The following is a 17,342-nucleotide window of genomic DNA, read 5'->3' as shown; positions in this document are numbered from 1 at the left end:
GACGATCCTACATCTCGAGAACTGTGGTAGAAGTTTGCACTACCCCTTAATCTCCCACAGTGCCTCATAGTGGGGGCTTCTGAGCATCTCTTCTTTGTTGGGGTTCAGGGATCTTTCATACATCTTAGTAGTTGCTTTATTTCTAAATTACAATGCCAGATTCTAACACACTGCTTTGAGCTATTTCCTTGTCATCTTTTGCTGTTGGCATTATTTGCCTGCATCTATTTTTTTTTTTGCAATGACTTGGAACAATTTGAGAGAGTGGGTCTGACATGGTAGCATCTCACAGAGAGCGAGGAAGCAGGTGACAGACAGTTGGAAGGTTTGGAGGGGAGCACGGAGCTCAGGGCTTCTCCAGAAGTTCAGGCAAGTCTGTCCTGTTTATGCAGATCAGAGAAAGGAGGATACAGAGAAGCCTGTTGTTTCTTGCCTAAGTACATCAGTTGCATGCCATATATATATATATATATATATATATTTTTTTTTTTTAACTTCAGGGCTGATAGTGTGGTCTTGAGATGCACTTGACTGGGAACTCAGGCTGCACCACCTATCAACCTCACTTGGTAGCATATTTACATTCTCTCTGGGATGCCAGATTGAATTAAATGCTTTTTTAAAGCCTGCAGTCTGACAAAAATCTTTATGCAGTCAGCATTTTCATCACGTTTTTAAAACTAAGCATCTGCGGTGAAACGATGCAGCCTATGGTTGATTTCTTTGGGGAAGAATCCAATTTGGCTTTGGGGGCTGATGTTTTCATTGAGTTTCAAAGTGGCTGAGGGGCTGAAGCACAAACTCTAGGGCCTGCTCCTTCCCACATCCACCTGTCCATCCCACCTCTGTGGTACAGGGATTCTCTTTCTCTCTCTCACTGGCGGTTGAGCCCAGGTTCCTGCACTGGCTTGGCTTGCTTGCTCAGATGGTACTCTACCACTAGAGCCATGCCTCCAGCCCCAATTCTCTTTTGGAAGACATCTGTGGGATAATCTATATCTTGACTTCTCTTCCTTCCTATGGGAATCACATGCATTCTGGGAATTGTTTGGGGGTCCTTTTACTTCTTATCTGTCAGTGACCCCAGGGAGGAAGGCCACAGGGAGAGTGATGAGTAGCCGGTCACTGTGAGTGGACTGGCATTGCCTGCTTGGTGGCTTGAAGGAGGTAGCTGGGGTTATAGGCTTATGGTTTGGCCCAAGTACAGCCAAGATGCTTTGTTGTTGGTGGTCATGGGCTTGAACTCTGGGCCTTGGCACTGTCCAAGCTCTTCAACTCAAGGCTAGTGCTCTGCCACTTGAGCCACAGAGCCTCTCCAGTTTTCTAGTGGTTAGTTGGAGGTACCAGTCTCATAGACTTTCCTGCTTGGGCTGGCTTTGAACAACCACAACCCTCAGATCTCAGCCTGCTAAGTAGCTAGGATTACAGGCATGAGTCACTAATGCCTGGCCCAAGATCCTTTGTAGTTGTTGTGGCAGGCTTGTTTTGTGCCACACAGGTCTTTCCATGGGCTTCCTGAAAGTCTTTGTGACAGGATGCCTGGCCTCCCTTAGAGTGAGTGACTGGAGGGAGAACGGGAGTAGGCAAGTGTGGACTGGGAGGGAAAGGAAGAAGAGGGAGGGGGGGAGAATTGGAGGAAGGGAGAAAAACGAGAAAAACGAGAGAGAGAGAGAGAGAGAGAAATGAGAGAGGCTCTCTGGGCAAATGCCATAGTCCCTTTATCACCTAATCTGGGAAAAGCCATCCTAAAACTTATATTTATTTGCTGGAAGTACATGGCTAAGTCTGGCTGCACTCAGTAGGCAGGGGCTAGGCTTCTTCTCTTTGGATGCTGTGGTTTATTTCCCAGGGCTCATCTGTTGGCTGGCATCTTGGTGCCCAGGGTGCAGCTATTGGAACATGATGTGGGATCTTTAAGAGGTGGGGCCTAGTGGGAGGTGGCTGGGTCACTAGGGATGCCCTCGGAAGGCACTGAAGTAGCTCTTGTAGGAGTCTGGTTGTTCTGAGAGCACTGTAATAAAAGAGCCTCTCCTGGCTCCCTGATGGCCTACCTTATCCTGTGAAAGCTTCTTCTCACATGGGCTCCCATGATGCCATTTACCATGTCCCATGGCTAAGAAGAACTCACCAGAGCTAAGCAATCAGCATCATGTCCTTGATGTTCCAAACTTAATTCTTGTTTAGAAAATACCCAGCCATAGACAGTAGACCAAAACACCATAGAGAAGAATTGGTGGGAATAGCTTTTACAAATGTACAGTGGTATTATCAGTATGATTATGAAGACAAATTTAATTTTTTAATATTTTTAGAACCAAGATCTTACTATTAGCCCAGTTTGACCTTGAACTCACAATCTATTCCCCTCCTCCTGAGTGCTAGGGTAGCAGGTATGCACCACCATGCCAACCCACATTCACTTCTGGGTGAGTTGGATTCCAAGCTGACCTTAGGGATGTTCACCCCCCCCACCCCCAGTCCTGGGGCTTGAACTCAGGGCCTGGGCTCTGTCCCTGAGCTTCTTTTTGCTCGAGGCTAGCACACTGCCACTTTAGCCACAGTGCCACTTCCGGCTTTTTCTGTGTATGTGATGCTGAGGGATTGAACCCAGGGCTTCATGCAGGCTAGGCAAGCACTCTACCTACCACTAAGCCACCTTCCCAGCCCAAATATTCCCACTTTTATTAGGCAAAAGGACTGGGAGCTCTGCAATGTCTTGGAGACTCCAGAAGATCCCCACAAAAGCTGGAAGATCCTCGCACTGACCAAGCCTGCCAACAGAGTGGACAGACACCCCCACACTGCATGGAATGCTTCCATCTGAGGGGACCTCGAGCACGATTTGGCCAAGGAAGCAGAGTAAGTCCTGCAGGGGCTGCCAGTCATCTTCAATTTCAAAAGCAGAAATTATTTATTTCATTACAGAATGTAAAGGAGGGAGGGGGAAAGAACTGTATTCCCAGAATCCCAACGGACCCACAGCTGCCAGTCTGGTTCCTAGCTTTCCCGTTACAAGGTTTCAGGGGTGGGCTCAGGTTTCCTAGCTTGCTTCTTTCTTATTAACTGTCACATGCGCCTTAGTGCTTCTCCTTGTAAGAGCTGTAAGCAGTCCCTGTGGTGATGGTTTACTTAAAACTTATTCACAGTTCTTATTTCATTCAGTTCTTCATTTTGTTTCTGTGCATTGTATTCCACTATGGTTTTTTTTCCCCCCAGGCTATTTTGCCTTTTTAACTTTTTCTTTCACATAATTAGTAGAGACTGGATGCCTAGCCCTGCAGATGTTCTTCTTGTGGAAAGCTGGGCATTGGTGGCTCATGCCGTAATCCTAGCTACTCAGGAGGCTGAGGTCTGAGCCAGTCCAGTAGGAAAGTCCATGACTCTTATCTCCAATCAACCAGCAGAATGCCAGAAGTGGAGATGTGGTTCAAGTGGTAGAGTGCTAGCACTGAACAAAAAAGCTCAGGGACAGCACTAAGGCCCTGAGTTCAAGCCCCAGGACCAGCACACACACAAAACCCTCCCACAAAAACACCTTTCATGTGTGTGTGTGTGTGTGTGTATTTGCCATATATGGTCTATCTATCTATCTATTTGCCAGTCCTGGGCTTTGGACTCAGGGCCTGAGCACTGTCCCTGCCTTCTTTTTGCTCAAGGCTAGCACTCTGCCACTTGAGCCACAGCGCCACTTTTGGCCATTTTCTATACATATGGTGCTGGGGAATAGAACCCAGGGCTTCATGTATATGAGGCAAGCACTCTTGCCACTAGGCCATATTCCCAGCCCAACACTTTTCCTATAAAGAACCATTCTAGTAATTGGAATGACCTTTCTCTGAAAAAAATGTATATATGTTATATATACATATATGATATATATGTATATACACATTTTTCATATAAAACTATATATGGCTTGAAAAGTTCGTCTGTAATTTTGAATTAAGGATCAAAAAATGGAAAACTTCCCCAAATGACTTCCATGATTGTCTCCCAGTATGGATGGCCTGATTCTACAGTCTTTCCCATTGGTTTATGATTCCTCCTCTGGGGGTGGGGGCTGCTGGGGATGAAGCCCAGCACTTCACATATGCTGAGTAAGTCCTCTGCTGCACTGCTGCACCTCAGCCCTGTTTCCTTCCCAAATCACTGCCTGCACTCACGATATGGTCCTCTTCTGGCCAGTGGCCAGATTGACTTGTGTACTGTGCACTAATAACTTTACATTAATATGGGAAGAGAAAAGGATAAAAGAAGGAATGACTGAAGTCAGGGCTCAGCTGAGAGGAATGAGGAACTGGGGGTCCAGCTGGGACAGGCTCCACTACTGCATGTGCAGACTCCCCCCCAAAGGAACAAAGACGAGTGCAAATGTGAACCCAGTACAGTAGAGGGGGAGCGGCAGGCCCCGGAGGTGACGATCCTAAAGCAGCAAGGCCAGGGGCTGGGGCTGATGGAGGGAGGGGCACAGCTAGGAGAGGTTGTCCAGATGGAGACTGGGCAAATGGAACCATGATGGTCACTGTGTGGAACCAACTATTAATTCAAAATTTGTAAAAACTGGAATAAAGGGTGACATCTCTAATCAACGGAACAAACCGAATTCTCTGTATTAAAGTCAAATCAGGCTACTGATATTTTGATAGGAGGCACAATTTGGTGGAGGAAGGCAAAGCAGATGTCTCGCGCTTAGGTGTCAGTCAGCTACTTGTTAGCAGCTTTGAATTTTAATTGGAACAAGCGGCTGAGCCAGCTTGAGAAACCGGTGGGCGAGGTGAGTGGAACAGCATTCAGTATTGTGGCACAGACCTAAGATTCACTAAAATGCTTCAAAGCCAGGTGCCGGTGGTTCCTGCCTGTCATCCCCGCTACTCAGGAGGCTGAGATCAACCTGAGGATCACGGTTCAAAGCCAGCCTGGGCAGGAAAGTCTGTGAAACTCCAATCTCCAATTAGCCACCCAAAAGCCAGAAGTGCAGCTGTGGCTCAAGTGGTAGTGCACTAGCCTTGAGCAAAGCAGCTCAGGGACAGCACTGAAGCCCTAAGTTCAAGCCCCAGGTGCAGCGTGTGCGCTTACAGGCTTTGGAAAAGACAGGTGCGCTACTGGAGGGGAGGGGATAGCAGGGAGAGGTGGCTAGTCAGCCTGGTGGCCTTGGGGGTTTGGACCTAGCCAGAGGGAAGGGGATATCCCAGGAAGGGGTTTGGGGTCCTGAAAGCCGGTATCCCTGGAGTTCTGAATGCACCCATGAGTTGGGAGGTGCACGCTGCCTGGGGGAGGTGAGCACTGGGGGGGTGTCACTTCTGTGAATTGCAATTCTTTCCCAGGCTCAAGCACAGTCACACCCTGGGGGGGGGGTGGCCTAGGTGGCTGGGGCAGGAATGGAATGCACTGGTGCTTCCACACCTCAGCAGCTTCCTAACACCAGGAGCTCTCGCAGGTGCCGGAGGGCAGGGCAGGAACAGATCCAGAGGCTGCTGATCTGATCGGCACAGCCTACCAGGACCTGGTTTTAGAGGTTTAGGTCCAGTGGTTAGGCCCCAGGACACTGGCCTCCACCCCACCATCAAGGTCAGCCCTCCCGGCTGGGACGGTAAGCCGGGCCAGTCAGAGTTTGTGGTCCAGGAGGGTGAGGAGGAGTGGGGAGTGGGATGTGCCAGGGCATCTGGGCATGGCATTGTGGGAAGACCAAGGCAGTGAGTCTGAGGGCCCTGTCCCCGGGGTCTGTCCCACTGAGGGGACTGCAAACCCTGCGAGGTCTCAGCTACTCCACAGCAGGGACGAAGCCCATCTGAAGGTAGCTGGGAGGAAAGGTGCAGGTGGGAGGGGCCAGAGCAAGGCAGCCTGGTGCCCAGGGACCATCCTGTTCAGCCAGCTGTGGAAGGTAGTTCACACCTGGCATAGCATGCCTTTTTGCTGGACCCCGGTCCTACCCCCCAGGAACCAGGACAAGAGGGGACTAGTACACGGCCACACCCCAGCCTTCATGCCCTGCCATTTAGCTCTGGTGCAGTCCCAATGAGGGCTGAGTGGTCCTGGGTCCCCCTGTGATGGGCAGACGCCAGGCTGCCACGTCCCGAGGACACAGTCAGAGTTCCTCCCTGTTGCTGTCAAGGGACTGGTCCAGAGGCCCTGGCGCCAGGGGGCGACTGCTGAGCCCAGGCTTGCCAGGCAGTTGGCTGCCGCCCTCCCAGTGCTGGCCCACGGAGTCATAGTCCTGCAGAATCCCGCTGTCCACCCCGTGCTGCCGGAGGCTTTCAGTGCTGGCCAGCCCCTGCATGCGCAGGTACCCGAGCTGGCAGGAGGGGGGCAGCTTCCGGCGCGTCAGGCTGAACAGGAAACAGGATTCTACACAAAGGCAAAAGAGGAGGAATCAGGGCTGGGAGTGTGGCCTAGTGGTAGAGTGCTTGCTTAGCATGCACGAAGCCCTGGGTTCGATTCCTTGGTACCACATGCACAGAAAAAGCCGGAAGTGGTGCTGTGGCTCCAGTGGAAGAGTGCTAGCCCTGAGCAAAGAAACAAAACAAAACAAAAAAATCAAAGACATTGCCCAGGCCCTGAGTTCAAGCCTCAGGACTACCCCCCCACCAAAAAAAAAAAAAAAAAAAAAAAAAAAAGGAATCAGGCTGGGAGAGGAGGGAGAAGTACAGGAAAAAAAAGATAAAACCCTTAAGTCCTTCTCTATGCACTCCAAGAAGCTGCCATGTCAGGTCAGATCTGATCAGCAACAAAATCACAGTGTGTCCTCATGATTTCAAAATACAAATGCAAGGAACCGTGAGAAGAGGGAAGGCATGAAGGGGGAGGGGACCCTCCGGGGGCACTGGGGTTCAAGTGGTAGAGTGCTAGCCTTGAGCAAAAGATCAGGGACAGGACCCACGCCCAGAGTTTAAGTCCCAGGATCAGAAAAAAGAAGTTCTCTAGGTATACTAAACTTCCCAGCACCTGCAGTCTTTGTGGGTTTGATTCTATAGTTTACAGTTCTGCTATAAAGCCCCCTTGCGGCGGCGGTTTCTGTCCTCATGTTTTCAGTGACTGCAGTCAAATTTCATCTGTGGGAATTCTTGGAAAGCTAGTAGTTTTACACCATATTTCCCAGGGCAAGGTTTGCAGATGCGTCTGTGATTTCCGAGCACATCGATGGTGTGAGGAGGGGTGTTGAGTCACAACGCCCCGCAATGTACCCATGGTCCCAAAGCATCTTTTTTTCTTTTTTGCCTTCATTGACCCATTGAGATGCGAATATATTTGAGGATCTCTAAACAGACCTTCCATCCTGCTCCACTCCCCCTGCCCACCTCGAGATGTGGTCCGTGCAGACACAGGCCCTGAGCTGATGATGGTCGGTGGGGAGAGAGGCCAGGCACTGCTCTGCGGGAGTTCCCTCATTTTTCTTGTCAATTGTTTGAAAAAAAAAAAAAGTCCTTCTGGGTGTGCTGTGCTGGGAGGGGTTTTGGTGAGCATCTAGCCCACCCCTGTTGGCTCCAGGAGCCATTCAGGTTCCACAACTCTGCAGGGCATGGCCCTCCCTGCCCATCCCAGGACCTCGGCCTCCGTCCCCCTGCCTTTCTGGGAAGCCACGTTACCTGCGTAGAAGCTCCGCAGATCGGTGTTCAGACAGTTTTCCAGGAAGCGCCTCAGAGGGAGGATGTGGCCGACCGGCGCGGTCCAGTCGGTGAGGAAGTCCTCCACGATGTGGTGGATGGCTGCTGGCCGGGGCAGGGGCCAGTGCGCCGGGCGGAAACGCACATCCTGCTCTGTGGGGGGGTGGGGGGGTGAGCCAGGTGAGGGCAGGCCTGGGGCAGCTCTACGTGTCCTGCACTGGGGGGGGGGGGTGTCTCTCCTGAACTGCCGCGGTTCTGATGCCCCTCGGCTAGGGCTGTCTATGGCCAGCCCACTTACTCCCCGCTCCTGCTGATGTGAGGAGGAACTGGCCCTGTGGCTTGTGGTTTCAGAGGCAGTGCTGAGTCCAGAGGCTGTGGTGATTTTCTAATCAAGGTCCCCGAGGCTGCTTTAAGCTGCCAAGGACAGGCATGAGCCCTGCACTGGTGCCAGGCTGAAGACCACGCGCCAGCATCTGACCACCTCACCCCCAAGGGGTGGCCAGCTCCGTTGCGGGTGCAGCCCTGCATCCCTGCCCCCCCCCCCACCGCCTGTGGGACTCCCTGTGCCCTGGGGACATCCCCTCGCAGGCCCCCTGCTACGCCCGTGCCCTGCCAGCTCTGGAGGACAAGCCCCATGCCCGGGCTGTGTACTTATTGGTAGCAACCCGACCCGAGTTGTTAAGAGTTCCCCTCACCAAGGCTACTGGAAGTGACTACTGTGCTCTCCAGAAAGCCAGGCTCAGAGAGGTGAACGGCCCAATGTCTCAGGGCACTGAAAGGCCAGGCCTGGAATTCTGCCTCTTTCCTGTACTGTGCTGTGCCAGCTGGATCCAGTTCCTTCCCTTGCCCTGCTCTTCCCAACACCCCCATCTACAGCGTGTTCTCCCCCTCCCCCACCCGTGCCCAGCCTCCTTGGGACACACTGCGGCCCTCTTCCTACAAGATACTTAGAGATCAAGAGCACCAGGGTGGGCTATGCAGGTTCTGGTACCGGCAGGAATCACAACCCATCACAGATCCTTCTCTGACCTTCTGTGTCTATCTATCTCTGGGAAGAATCCCCTGGGTTCCCCCTTCAGTCAGCCGAAGGGGTTCCGTGAGGTCTAACGGTGACTCCAGTGTGGGGTCCCAGGAGTGCCACGCTCAGGAGGCCGCGCTGGGGGAGGGCGGGCCGCTCACCGGTGGGGAGGCGTCTGTAGTAATAGAGGACCGGGTGGAGGAAGTTAGACTGCCAGGCATCTTCTGTGTCCCCCACGGACCGGTCATAGAAGAAGACGTCCTTCTCTGGCCCAGAGAAGTTTTTGCCATACTCCATGTTGATGACGAAGAGCCCATGCCGTGCCCTCCTCCCCGTGAGGGTCTCCAGCTGCGCCAGCATCTGCACGGGGAACTCCTCCAGGTACTCAAATGCTGTGGCGTTCCTGCGGGAGGGGCATGGGGCTCAGTGGGGATGGGGGGAGGTTGCAGGGGAGAGGGGGGAGGAGCAGGGATGAGGGGAGGGGGTAGGAGAAGGGGAGAGGGGGGAGGAGCAGGGCTGAGGGGAGAGGAGCAGGGTTGGGGAGCATTTAGTCCTCCCACTATCAACCAAGCAGCTCCCGGAGCCTGGCCACTCAGCTCCACATGGCTTGGGTTTGACACCTGCGCTCAACTCTCACACATAGGACAGATTCCAGAAAGCTCTGTGCAGCCTGCAGGGGGCACCAGGCTCGGGGTGGATGCCTGCTGTGTGGACCAAGAAAAAGGCTGCAGTGGGGAGAGCTGGGTAAGGGCGGCGCTGGGTCTGGGGGTGCCCCCTCCCGGGACCTTGGCTTCCAGGGCTGGGAAGGGAGCTCTGGGCCCTGGAGAGGAGGGGCAGACATGCCAGCAGGTGCCCGCCCTTTGAAGGGCCTGGTGGGCCGGTGTGTGGAGCCAGAGGGGGCTGGCGAGAGCTGGCAGATCAGGACTGAGGGTGGAGCTGGCAGGCGGGCCCACAGTTAGGGTGTCAATGTGAAAAGGGGGATGTCACGAGTCAATGGAGGTACGTGGGCTGAGCACATGCGTTCGGGGTGCTGGGACGAGGCAGTGGCCTCGGCCAGCTCTCCCTGCACCCATCCTGCTTAAGCGCCATGTGTCCTCTCTGACTGGAAGGCCCAGGACCAGGGTGGTCCCAGCCCGGTCCTTCCCGCTGAGTACTGCACTCTGGCTGCTGCTGGCTTCCTTAGGGCCAACGCTGTCCATCAACACCTTCCTTCAGTGCTGCCAGACTTGTGGGAACCAAGTGGAAAGGGCAAAGGAGCCTCCTTTCCTGAGTTCCTACAAACGGCAGGCTTAGCCAGAGTAGTGGGCCTGGGGGAAGGCAAACAGGCTGGAGAGCAGGACCAGGTTCTGGTAAATGTCACCCAAGGCCTTATCGAAAACCAGACAATGAGAGAATGTGGAATGTGGTTTGTCTACTAACCTGCGAACTCTGCTTCGGTAACTGTGTGCTTGCTTGAATGTAATGACCATTGTGACTAAAAGGAAAACTGCAACATTTCCGGAGAGTAATTATACTGATCTTGGAAGCATGGCGACAATCCTGGAAGTTGAGTTAATATTCTATCAGCCTAACCACAAGATTCTGCTTTGGTAAACGGCTTGCTTAACCTGTTTTTAGCTTGCTGTGACCATCTGTGTGTGGTATGTGACCACCTGAGTGTGGTACATGCGATTTTCGCCTTTAAAAATCCAACCCTACTGAGGCTCCGGGCTGTTCTTTACCATCCCGATGGTGGCAAACAGACCTGTGCACAGCTAAATAAAGACTCCTATCCTGACCAACTGAGCGCTGGTGACTGTTGTCGTGGGTTCAAGTCCTGGGTGACCAGGATACTACAAAACTACCATCCCTACTCTGGAGAGGAGAGGAGGGGAGAAAGAGACAAACGTCCTGACTGATGCACACAGTAAGAAAGAGATAAACCTAGGGTTCACCTGGACTGTCCTGTCTGCAGAGCTTAAGGATTTCACTGACGATTCTCCCCCTGGATAGATCTCACCTTGCCTGCTGGCTCTGTGCCTAGGAAGAACCAGGCTACTGGACACACAGACTAGGGCGAGAAGGGCAGTGCAGAACGGGTGCGCGGGGGCGGAGGGAAGGCTACTCACTCGTTCAGCAGGATGATGTCAGCCAGCACCCCGAACATCTGGTACAGCCCAGAAGCCTCGTTCACGCGCCGGACGATGGAGCTGGTCAGCTGTGTGATGGGGTGCTCCGTGGACGGCCAGGCGACACCATGGTGGCGATGTTCCAGGAGCCGGTGGACGGCACGCGCTGCGTTGGCCAGAGGGAGGCAGGGCCACCGCACTTGAGATGCCATTTTTGCTCACCAAGGGGGGAAGGCTCAGCACAAGCGTGCTTAAGGGGTCAAATGGTGCATGTCCTGTTCGTGGCCGTATGCTACTCAGGGACACAGCTCTAATCCATCGTCCCTGGGATTACAGCAGCTGCAGGAGCTGTCCCATGGGGCTGCTGTGATGATGGGTGTGAACTGGGTAAGAACAGCTCCACCCCCACCCTCCCTCCCTTTCTCTTTTCCCTCCTTTCCTTTTCCCCTTCCCTTCCTCCCATTCTCCTTTCCTCCTCCTCTTCCTTCCTTCCTCTTTTCCTCCATTCTTTTCCTTGTTTCCTAAACTGTGATTTGAACTCAGAGCTTTGCACTTGAGCTATGCATCTCCAGCCCCTATCTACTACTTTTCTAGCCGCATCCACAGGCTGTGAAAACCCGGTCGTCCGCTCCAGGCAAGGAATTTATGACCATCACCTACTGAGAAGCAATCCCTTTAATGCTTCTGGAAAGCAGGAGTGTGGCTATTTGTAAGCCCTGGGGATAACAGCGGTGGTTCTACCCGGGGACAGCATCCCTCTCAGCTGGGCTCACCTGTGTATCGGAATCCATGGATGAAGCCCCCCGCGGATTTCCGGTAGTCCACCGAGTGGCTGGCGGTCCCCAGGATAAAGAGACCTCGGGTTCCTTTGGACTCGTAGCTAGCTCTGATCAACGGGTACTTCTTGCCAAACTCACTCCCGGAGGAGAGTCTGAGGGACCTGGGATGGAAAGGCTGTTAGGAGGAGCAGGCGCTGTAGGTGAGGCTCTCAGCCAGGCCGGGCACAGAGTAAGTGCTTTACACTCCTCATGCCTGACCCCAGGAAGAGGGGAGACCCATCTCTACTGACTAGGCCAAGGAACTGAGGCTTAGGGTAAAGACCAGAAAGTAAGGGACAGAGCGGGGATTCAAGCCTGGCCCAAGGCTGCACTGTGGACTAAGTCTGGGACCTGCTGTCACCAGCTGGGAAAGGAGGGTCTGTGCAGGCTCTTTTCCACCTGTTCCCTTGCCAGAAAGCACGGGACTGACTGGACAGAGGCTCTGATCCCCAGCCTGACACAGAACTAGACAACAACATCCAAGACTAGGCTCCACAAGGCATTCTTCGAGACAGAAAAGGAGCTGGAGGCATGGCTCAAGTGCTGGAGAATCTACCAAGCAGGCATGAGACTGAGTTCTTTGGTACTACCACCAAATACATGCCAAATACAATGACAACTTTAGCTAATTTTCCTAATATTTTATTGTGCATATAGTATGTGCCACGCACTTTCTTCTTTTCTTTTTTTGTGCTGATACTGGAGCTCGAACCCAGAGCCTCTTACCTGGCTTTTTTGCTCAAGGTTGGCGCTCTACCACTTGAGGCACAGCTCCACTTTCGGCTTTTTGGTGGTTAACTGGAGGTAAGAGTCTCATGGACTTTCCTGCCCAGGCTGGCTTTCAACTTCAATCCTCAGATCTCAGTCGTCTGAGTAGCTGGGATTACAGGTGTGAGCCACAGGCACTACCCCCTCCCCCAGCACTAGGGGTTGAACTTGGGGTTCTGTGTCTGCTGGGCGGGCTACCACCTGAGCCACACCCCCAGCCCCCAAGCTTTCTTCTACCAATTCTTACAATAACCGCATGAGAAAGGAACAATTATCTCCACAGCAGAGATGCAGAAGTCGGCCTAGCATGGAGAAGAACCTTCTAGAGCTCATGGATTTGGTGTCCCCAGACTCTCAGGTGGCCTGGAGCCTGTGCTAGCCAGTCTACCTTAGAGCAAGTTCAGCTGCACACATGTCCCGCCCCCCCCCCCCCCGCACCGCCCCGCCCCAGGATGGAGGGCTGCAGGACGGGCTGGGACCCGAGTGGATGCGAGGCTCCTGTCCTGGGAGGGAGACCAGGCAACAGCAGTGGACCAGGCCCATCCCTGGCCACCAAAGGGCTGCCTTGTCCCCCAGGGAGGGCCAGTGGGGGTTTGCTAGGAGGCCCGCCTCCCTACCACCCCCCTCCACTCACTGGTTGAAAATGGAGAAGTCAAATCTCCAGCCCAGGCAGCGGATGACTCGGTCGTAGGCCACCCGCATGGCGAAGTTGTCACTGTCGTCCTGGGGGAGGGTGATGGAGTCGGCACTCTGGTTGGCATTGGCTTCCTCCAGGAAGAACTTCAGGGTGATGTGGAGCTTGCCGGCGCGGTCCTTCACGAAGGCCAGGTCCTCCAGGTCGGACTCCAGAAGCCCGTCCAGGGACTTCAGCTGGTAGGTGTCCAGCAGGCCGTTGTTGATGGCTCTGGGTCCCCAAGAGTATGCAAAGACAGGGTGGGGGTGGGGGCAGAGCAGGGCTGGTGAGAGCCTCTGGGAGCCACCCAGAAAGGCATGAGAGGCGGCGTGGCTGGCTGGGGTCTGGACATGGCATCCTCTTCAATGGGCTGCAAGCCTGGCTGCCCAGGGTGGAAATGGATCTTTATGAGGGACAGCCTATGCCGGGCACTGTGGCTCACGCCTGTGACCCTAGCTTACGCAGGAGGCTGAGATCTGAGGATCACAGTGCAAAGTCAGTCCAGGCAGGAAAACTGGGAGACTCTTATCTCCAAACCCACAAAAACCCAGAAGTGGAGATATGGCTCAAGTAGTTGAGTGCTTTGAGCATAAGAGCTTAGGAACAATGCCTGGCTCTGAGTTCAAGTCCCAGGGATGGCCCACATACACAAAAAGGTTGGGTGCCAGTAACTCATGCCTATAATCCTAACTACTTAGGAGGCTGAGAGCTGAGGATCACGGTTCAAAGCCAGCCTGGGCAGGAAAGTCTGTGAGATTCTTATCTCCAATTAATCACCAGAAAACTGGAAGTGGAACTGTGGTTCAAAGTGGTAGAGTGCTAGTCTTGAGTGAGAAAGCTCAGGGACAGTGCCCAGACTCTGAGTTCAAGCACCATGACTGACAGAAAAGAAAAAAAGTGAAATCCAGTGTGAGGGCACCAGGGTCATGACCCTTGGAAGCAATGGAAGCACATGTCAGTTCTCCTGGGGCCCCTGGTTAGTTCTAGCTAGAGGGTTGCCATGAAAGAAGGGTGTCTCATTTCCCCTCTTGGTTCGGCTTCCTGCCTTGCACTGCTGTCACCGTGGACTATGGAGACATCTGCCATGAAGTGATGTGGGCAGGGGGTCCTTCCTTAAGCCAGTACCATGCTGTCTGGGCTTTTCAGCTTCTGAAACTGTGTACTAAATAAACCCGCTTTCTTTTCAAGTTACCCAGTCTCCGGCGTTTTCTTAGAGTAACAGAAAATGATCCACAGAGCTTACAGCACAGCACACACAAGCAGGGAGGTAGCATACCTGACGTCTCCGACATAGTGGGTGGCCCAGGAGAGCCGCACCCGGGAGCGGCTCAGCATGTGGACAAAGTTTGTGACCCCCAAGATGTTCTCTGCTGTCTCAAAGGCAGAGTTCCCGTGGCCCAGGATCAGCACGTTCTGACCCACGAAGTCCTCAGGGTCTGTGGACACGGACTCATAACCCTCCACAAATTCGGAGCCGGGGAAGTCCAGCTGGTTGGGAACCGACAAACCTGTAGCTACAAGGAGGACGCTGCAGGTGGGGAAAGAGGAAAGATGGATGGCTCAGTCTCTCGGCTGTAAAAGTCCCTTCAAAAAGAAAATACCATCCACTCACCCATTTACTGGCCTCGCCCAGTGTACCCAAGGCACCATCCTTGCTTCCCATGAGTCTCAGTCCGTAGGACATTTTCCTTCACACTTCACTGTAATTCTACCAAGCATGGCAATACCTTTGAACACAGATGGCAGACCAAGTCCCAGCCTCAGTGATGAGAAGACAACCTGATGCCTTCCTATGGTTTTCTTACTTGCTTTCCATGTGCACCAATCTGTGAGCAGTGCTTGGGTACCAGGCCCTGGGCTAGTATGTCTGTGCATCATCGTGTGTGTGTGTGTGTGTGTGTGTGTGTGTGTGTGTGTGTTGGTGCCACAGCTTGAACTCAGGGGCTGGATGCTGTTGCTTAGCTTTTTCAATCAAGGAGGGTGCTCTACCACTTGAGCCACAGCTTCATCTCTGGCATGTTGCAGGTAAGAGTCTCATGGACTTTGCTGCCTGGGCTGGCTTCTTCTATTCAAGATCTTTGGATCTTAGCCTCCCGAGTAGCTACCATTATAGGTCTGCGCCACAGCCAGGCAGCTGTGTATCATCTTAATTACTGCCCCAAAGCAGTAGTAGGTGCTTGAAGTAGGTGATCTGTGGCCACTTTATAGGTGAGGAGATGCAGTCCCAGAGCAATGAACGGTGATAGGGCCAGATCTGAGTACAGAGGGCTCTGATTCTAAAGACCTGCCCTTTAGCCTGGTAGACTGCATTTGCTGGTGGGGTCCTGCTGCTCTGCAGAAGGATGGGCTGACCGCAAGGTAGTCCTAAGTGGAACCGATTGGCCTGTAGAAGGCACATACAGTCCTTTCGGATCTTTTCTGACCTTTGTGTGCCCAAGTCCTACATGAATGCTCTCCATGGCAGCACAGCCACCTAAAATGCAAGAGTGCAAATCAGCCTGACCCTTTTGCTGTAAGAGACAAGGAGCCATACCTGCAGTACCTGCAGGAGCTGTACCTGCAGTACAGGAGATGAACCCTGGCTGGCTGAGCACCTGCCTGGAGCCAGGCCTGAGGCTAAGGACCAGGGAGGGGAGAGGCAGTCTGCTGTAGCAGAAAGATGACCAGAAACACACAGTTTTAACAGCATTTCTACCAAGCATCTTCTGTATATTCAAGTTCTGTGAACCTCAGGATATTCACCTGTCAAACTGAGGTCATATACCACCCCTTTAGGTTCCCCGAGAAGACTGAATGTGTTTGGGATGCAAAGAGGCTGACATTTCTGTTTATTTGTGTTTTCTTTTGTTTTTGTTTTTGTTGCCAATCCTGGGGTGTGGACTCGGGGCCTGAGCACTGTCCCTGGCTTCTCACAGCACCACTTAGGGCTTTTTTTCTATATACGTGGTGCTGAGGAATCGAACCCAGGGCTTCATGTACACAAGGTGAGCACTTTACCAGTAGGCCATATTCCCAGCCCCGAGGTTGACATTTCTGAAGGCAGTGGGAGTCAACCCTGCTCACTGGAGGCGCCACCTGTTGGGCCTCCAGCTCTGGTTCAGTCCCACTGGACTGTCTAAGGCTCACTGGCCACCTGACCAGCCTTTCCCCACAGGCATTTAGGAAAACACTAAGGAGTTCAAGAGGTGTTCTAGAAGAATCTGGTGGACTCATAAGCTGTGCTCATGCCTGGGTACTCCACGCCAAAGCAGCGGAGCAAATAGGAAGAAGATGTTAAAGGTAGATCAATCCTGGAGGAAAGAAATAGATTGTTACCTTCTGGCGCTACTCAGCCTCGACTTTCTAAGGAGACCCCATGAGAAGACAGTGGCTGAGCTGAACCTCTGAATTTCTAGCAGGAGTGAGGTGAGGCCTTCGTGGCCCTTTTCTCCATATCACCCGCCCCCCACGTCCCCCCTCGCCAATTGAGCGATGTCTTCCTGGGAACTGCGGGTGCTTTTACCTGCACTGGTATGCCTGGCCGTGCTGGTCGGTCAGGATGAAGTAGTGGCCATTCCAGGCGCGGGAGTCCCTGTGCAGGCCGACGTGGGCGATGGTGGTGTTGTACCGCACGCGGAGCCGCAGGCGGTCGGCGAAGTCGCGCAGGTAGCGCACCATGTCGCCGGCGTCGGGGAAGTAGGCTCGCGAGTAGTGTCTGAAGAGCAGGCGCGGGTCGTGGCTGAGCAGGGAGTTCCAGTCGTGGCGGAGGTTGAACTCGGCGTTGGCCTTGCCGGTGTAGCGCTTGTTGATGCTGATGAGCTTGCGGTGCCGCGGGTAGCGCGTGAAGAAGCTGCCCGGCGCGGCCGCCCGCTCGAACACGGCGTAGTCCCTGCCGGCGCGCTGCAGGAAGGCGGCCATCTGCAGGCCCGCGGGCCCCGCGCCCACCACGCAGTAGTCCCGGTGCGGACGGGAGCCCCGGGCCGGCGGCGGGGCCAGCGTCAGGAGCAGCCCCAGGGGCGCCCAGAGCGTGGCCGCGGCGAGGCGCGTCCCGCCGCCCATGCCGGGGGCCCGAGGGGAAGCCGCGCGCCTCGGGAGGTGCGAGGAACCGGGGCGCGCGGGGCAGGCGCGGCGCGCGGGCCTCACCGCGCTACGGGCAAAGTCGGCGCTGGAACCCCCGGACTGGGCAGCTCATCTGCCCCAACTCTGCCTTTTCCAGGCGGCATCCGGGGCCCGCGGGAGTCCTGAACCCCGACACCCCACCTTCAGGGGCTCTTTTCCCGAGGGGGGACAGCGCCTTGACGGCCCCGGGGAAGGACAGCCGCGGCTCCCCAGCCGGAGCTGACCCTCGCCGGTGGCGCCCGAGGCACTAACCTCCCC

The 17,342-nt window shown here is 54.2% G+C and overlaps 1 protein-coding gene across 1 annotated transcript; it reads right to left on the bottom strand.

Moving 5' to 3' along the window:
• Window positions 1–5,847: 5,847 nt before the first annotated feature.
• On the bottom strand, window positions 5,848–17,024 carry Foxred2 (FAD dependent oxidoreductase domain containing 2). The gene is made up of 8 exons (XM_048340441.1): window positions 16,489–17,024; window positions 14,263–14,514; window positions 12,948–13,217; window positions 11,501–11,667; window positions 10,728–10,893; window positions 8,781–9,022; window positions 7,584–7,754; window positions 5,848–6,345 (listed from the first exon to the last, which is right to left on the bottom strand). Exons 1-8 carry the CDS (start codon window positions 17,022–17,024, stop codon window positions 6,086–6,088), a joined length of 2,064 nt encoding a protein of 687 aa, XP_048196398.1. The 3' UTR covers window positions 5,848–6,085.
• Between the last annotated feature and the right edge of the window lie 318 nt (window positions 17,025–17,342).

This window comes from Perognathus longimembris, chromosome 1 (assembly GCF_023159225.1).
Source record: "Perognathus longimembris pacificus isolate PPM17 chromosome 1, ASM2315922v1, whole genome shotgun sequence".
NCBI classification, from domain to species: Eukaryota; Metazoa; Chordata; class Mammalia; order Rodentia; family Heteromyidae; genus Perognathus; species Perognathus longimembris.
Note: the sequence above shows the minus strand (reverse complement) of the source record. Positions and strands in the feature narration are given on the sequence as shown.

Coding starts and splice junctions, on each gene's coding strand:
- Foxred2 (XM_048340441.1), bottom strand. CDS start 17,024: ATGGGCGGCGGGACGCGCCTCGCCGCGGCCACGCTCTGGGCGCCCCTG. Junction 11,668..12,947: donor GACTTCTCCATTTTCAACCA/GTGAGTGGAGGG, acceptor TTTCCATCCCAG/GTCCCTCAGACTCTCCTCCG. Junction 10,894..11,500: donor CCATGGATTCCGATACACAG/GTGAGCCCAGCT, acceptor TGGCCAACGCAG/CGCGTGCCGTCCACCGGCTC.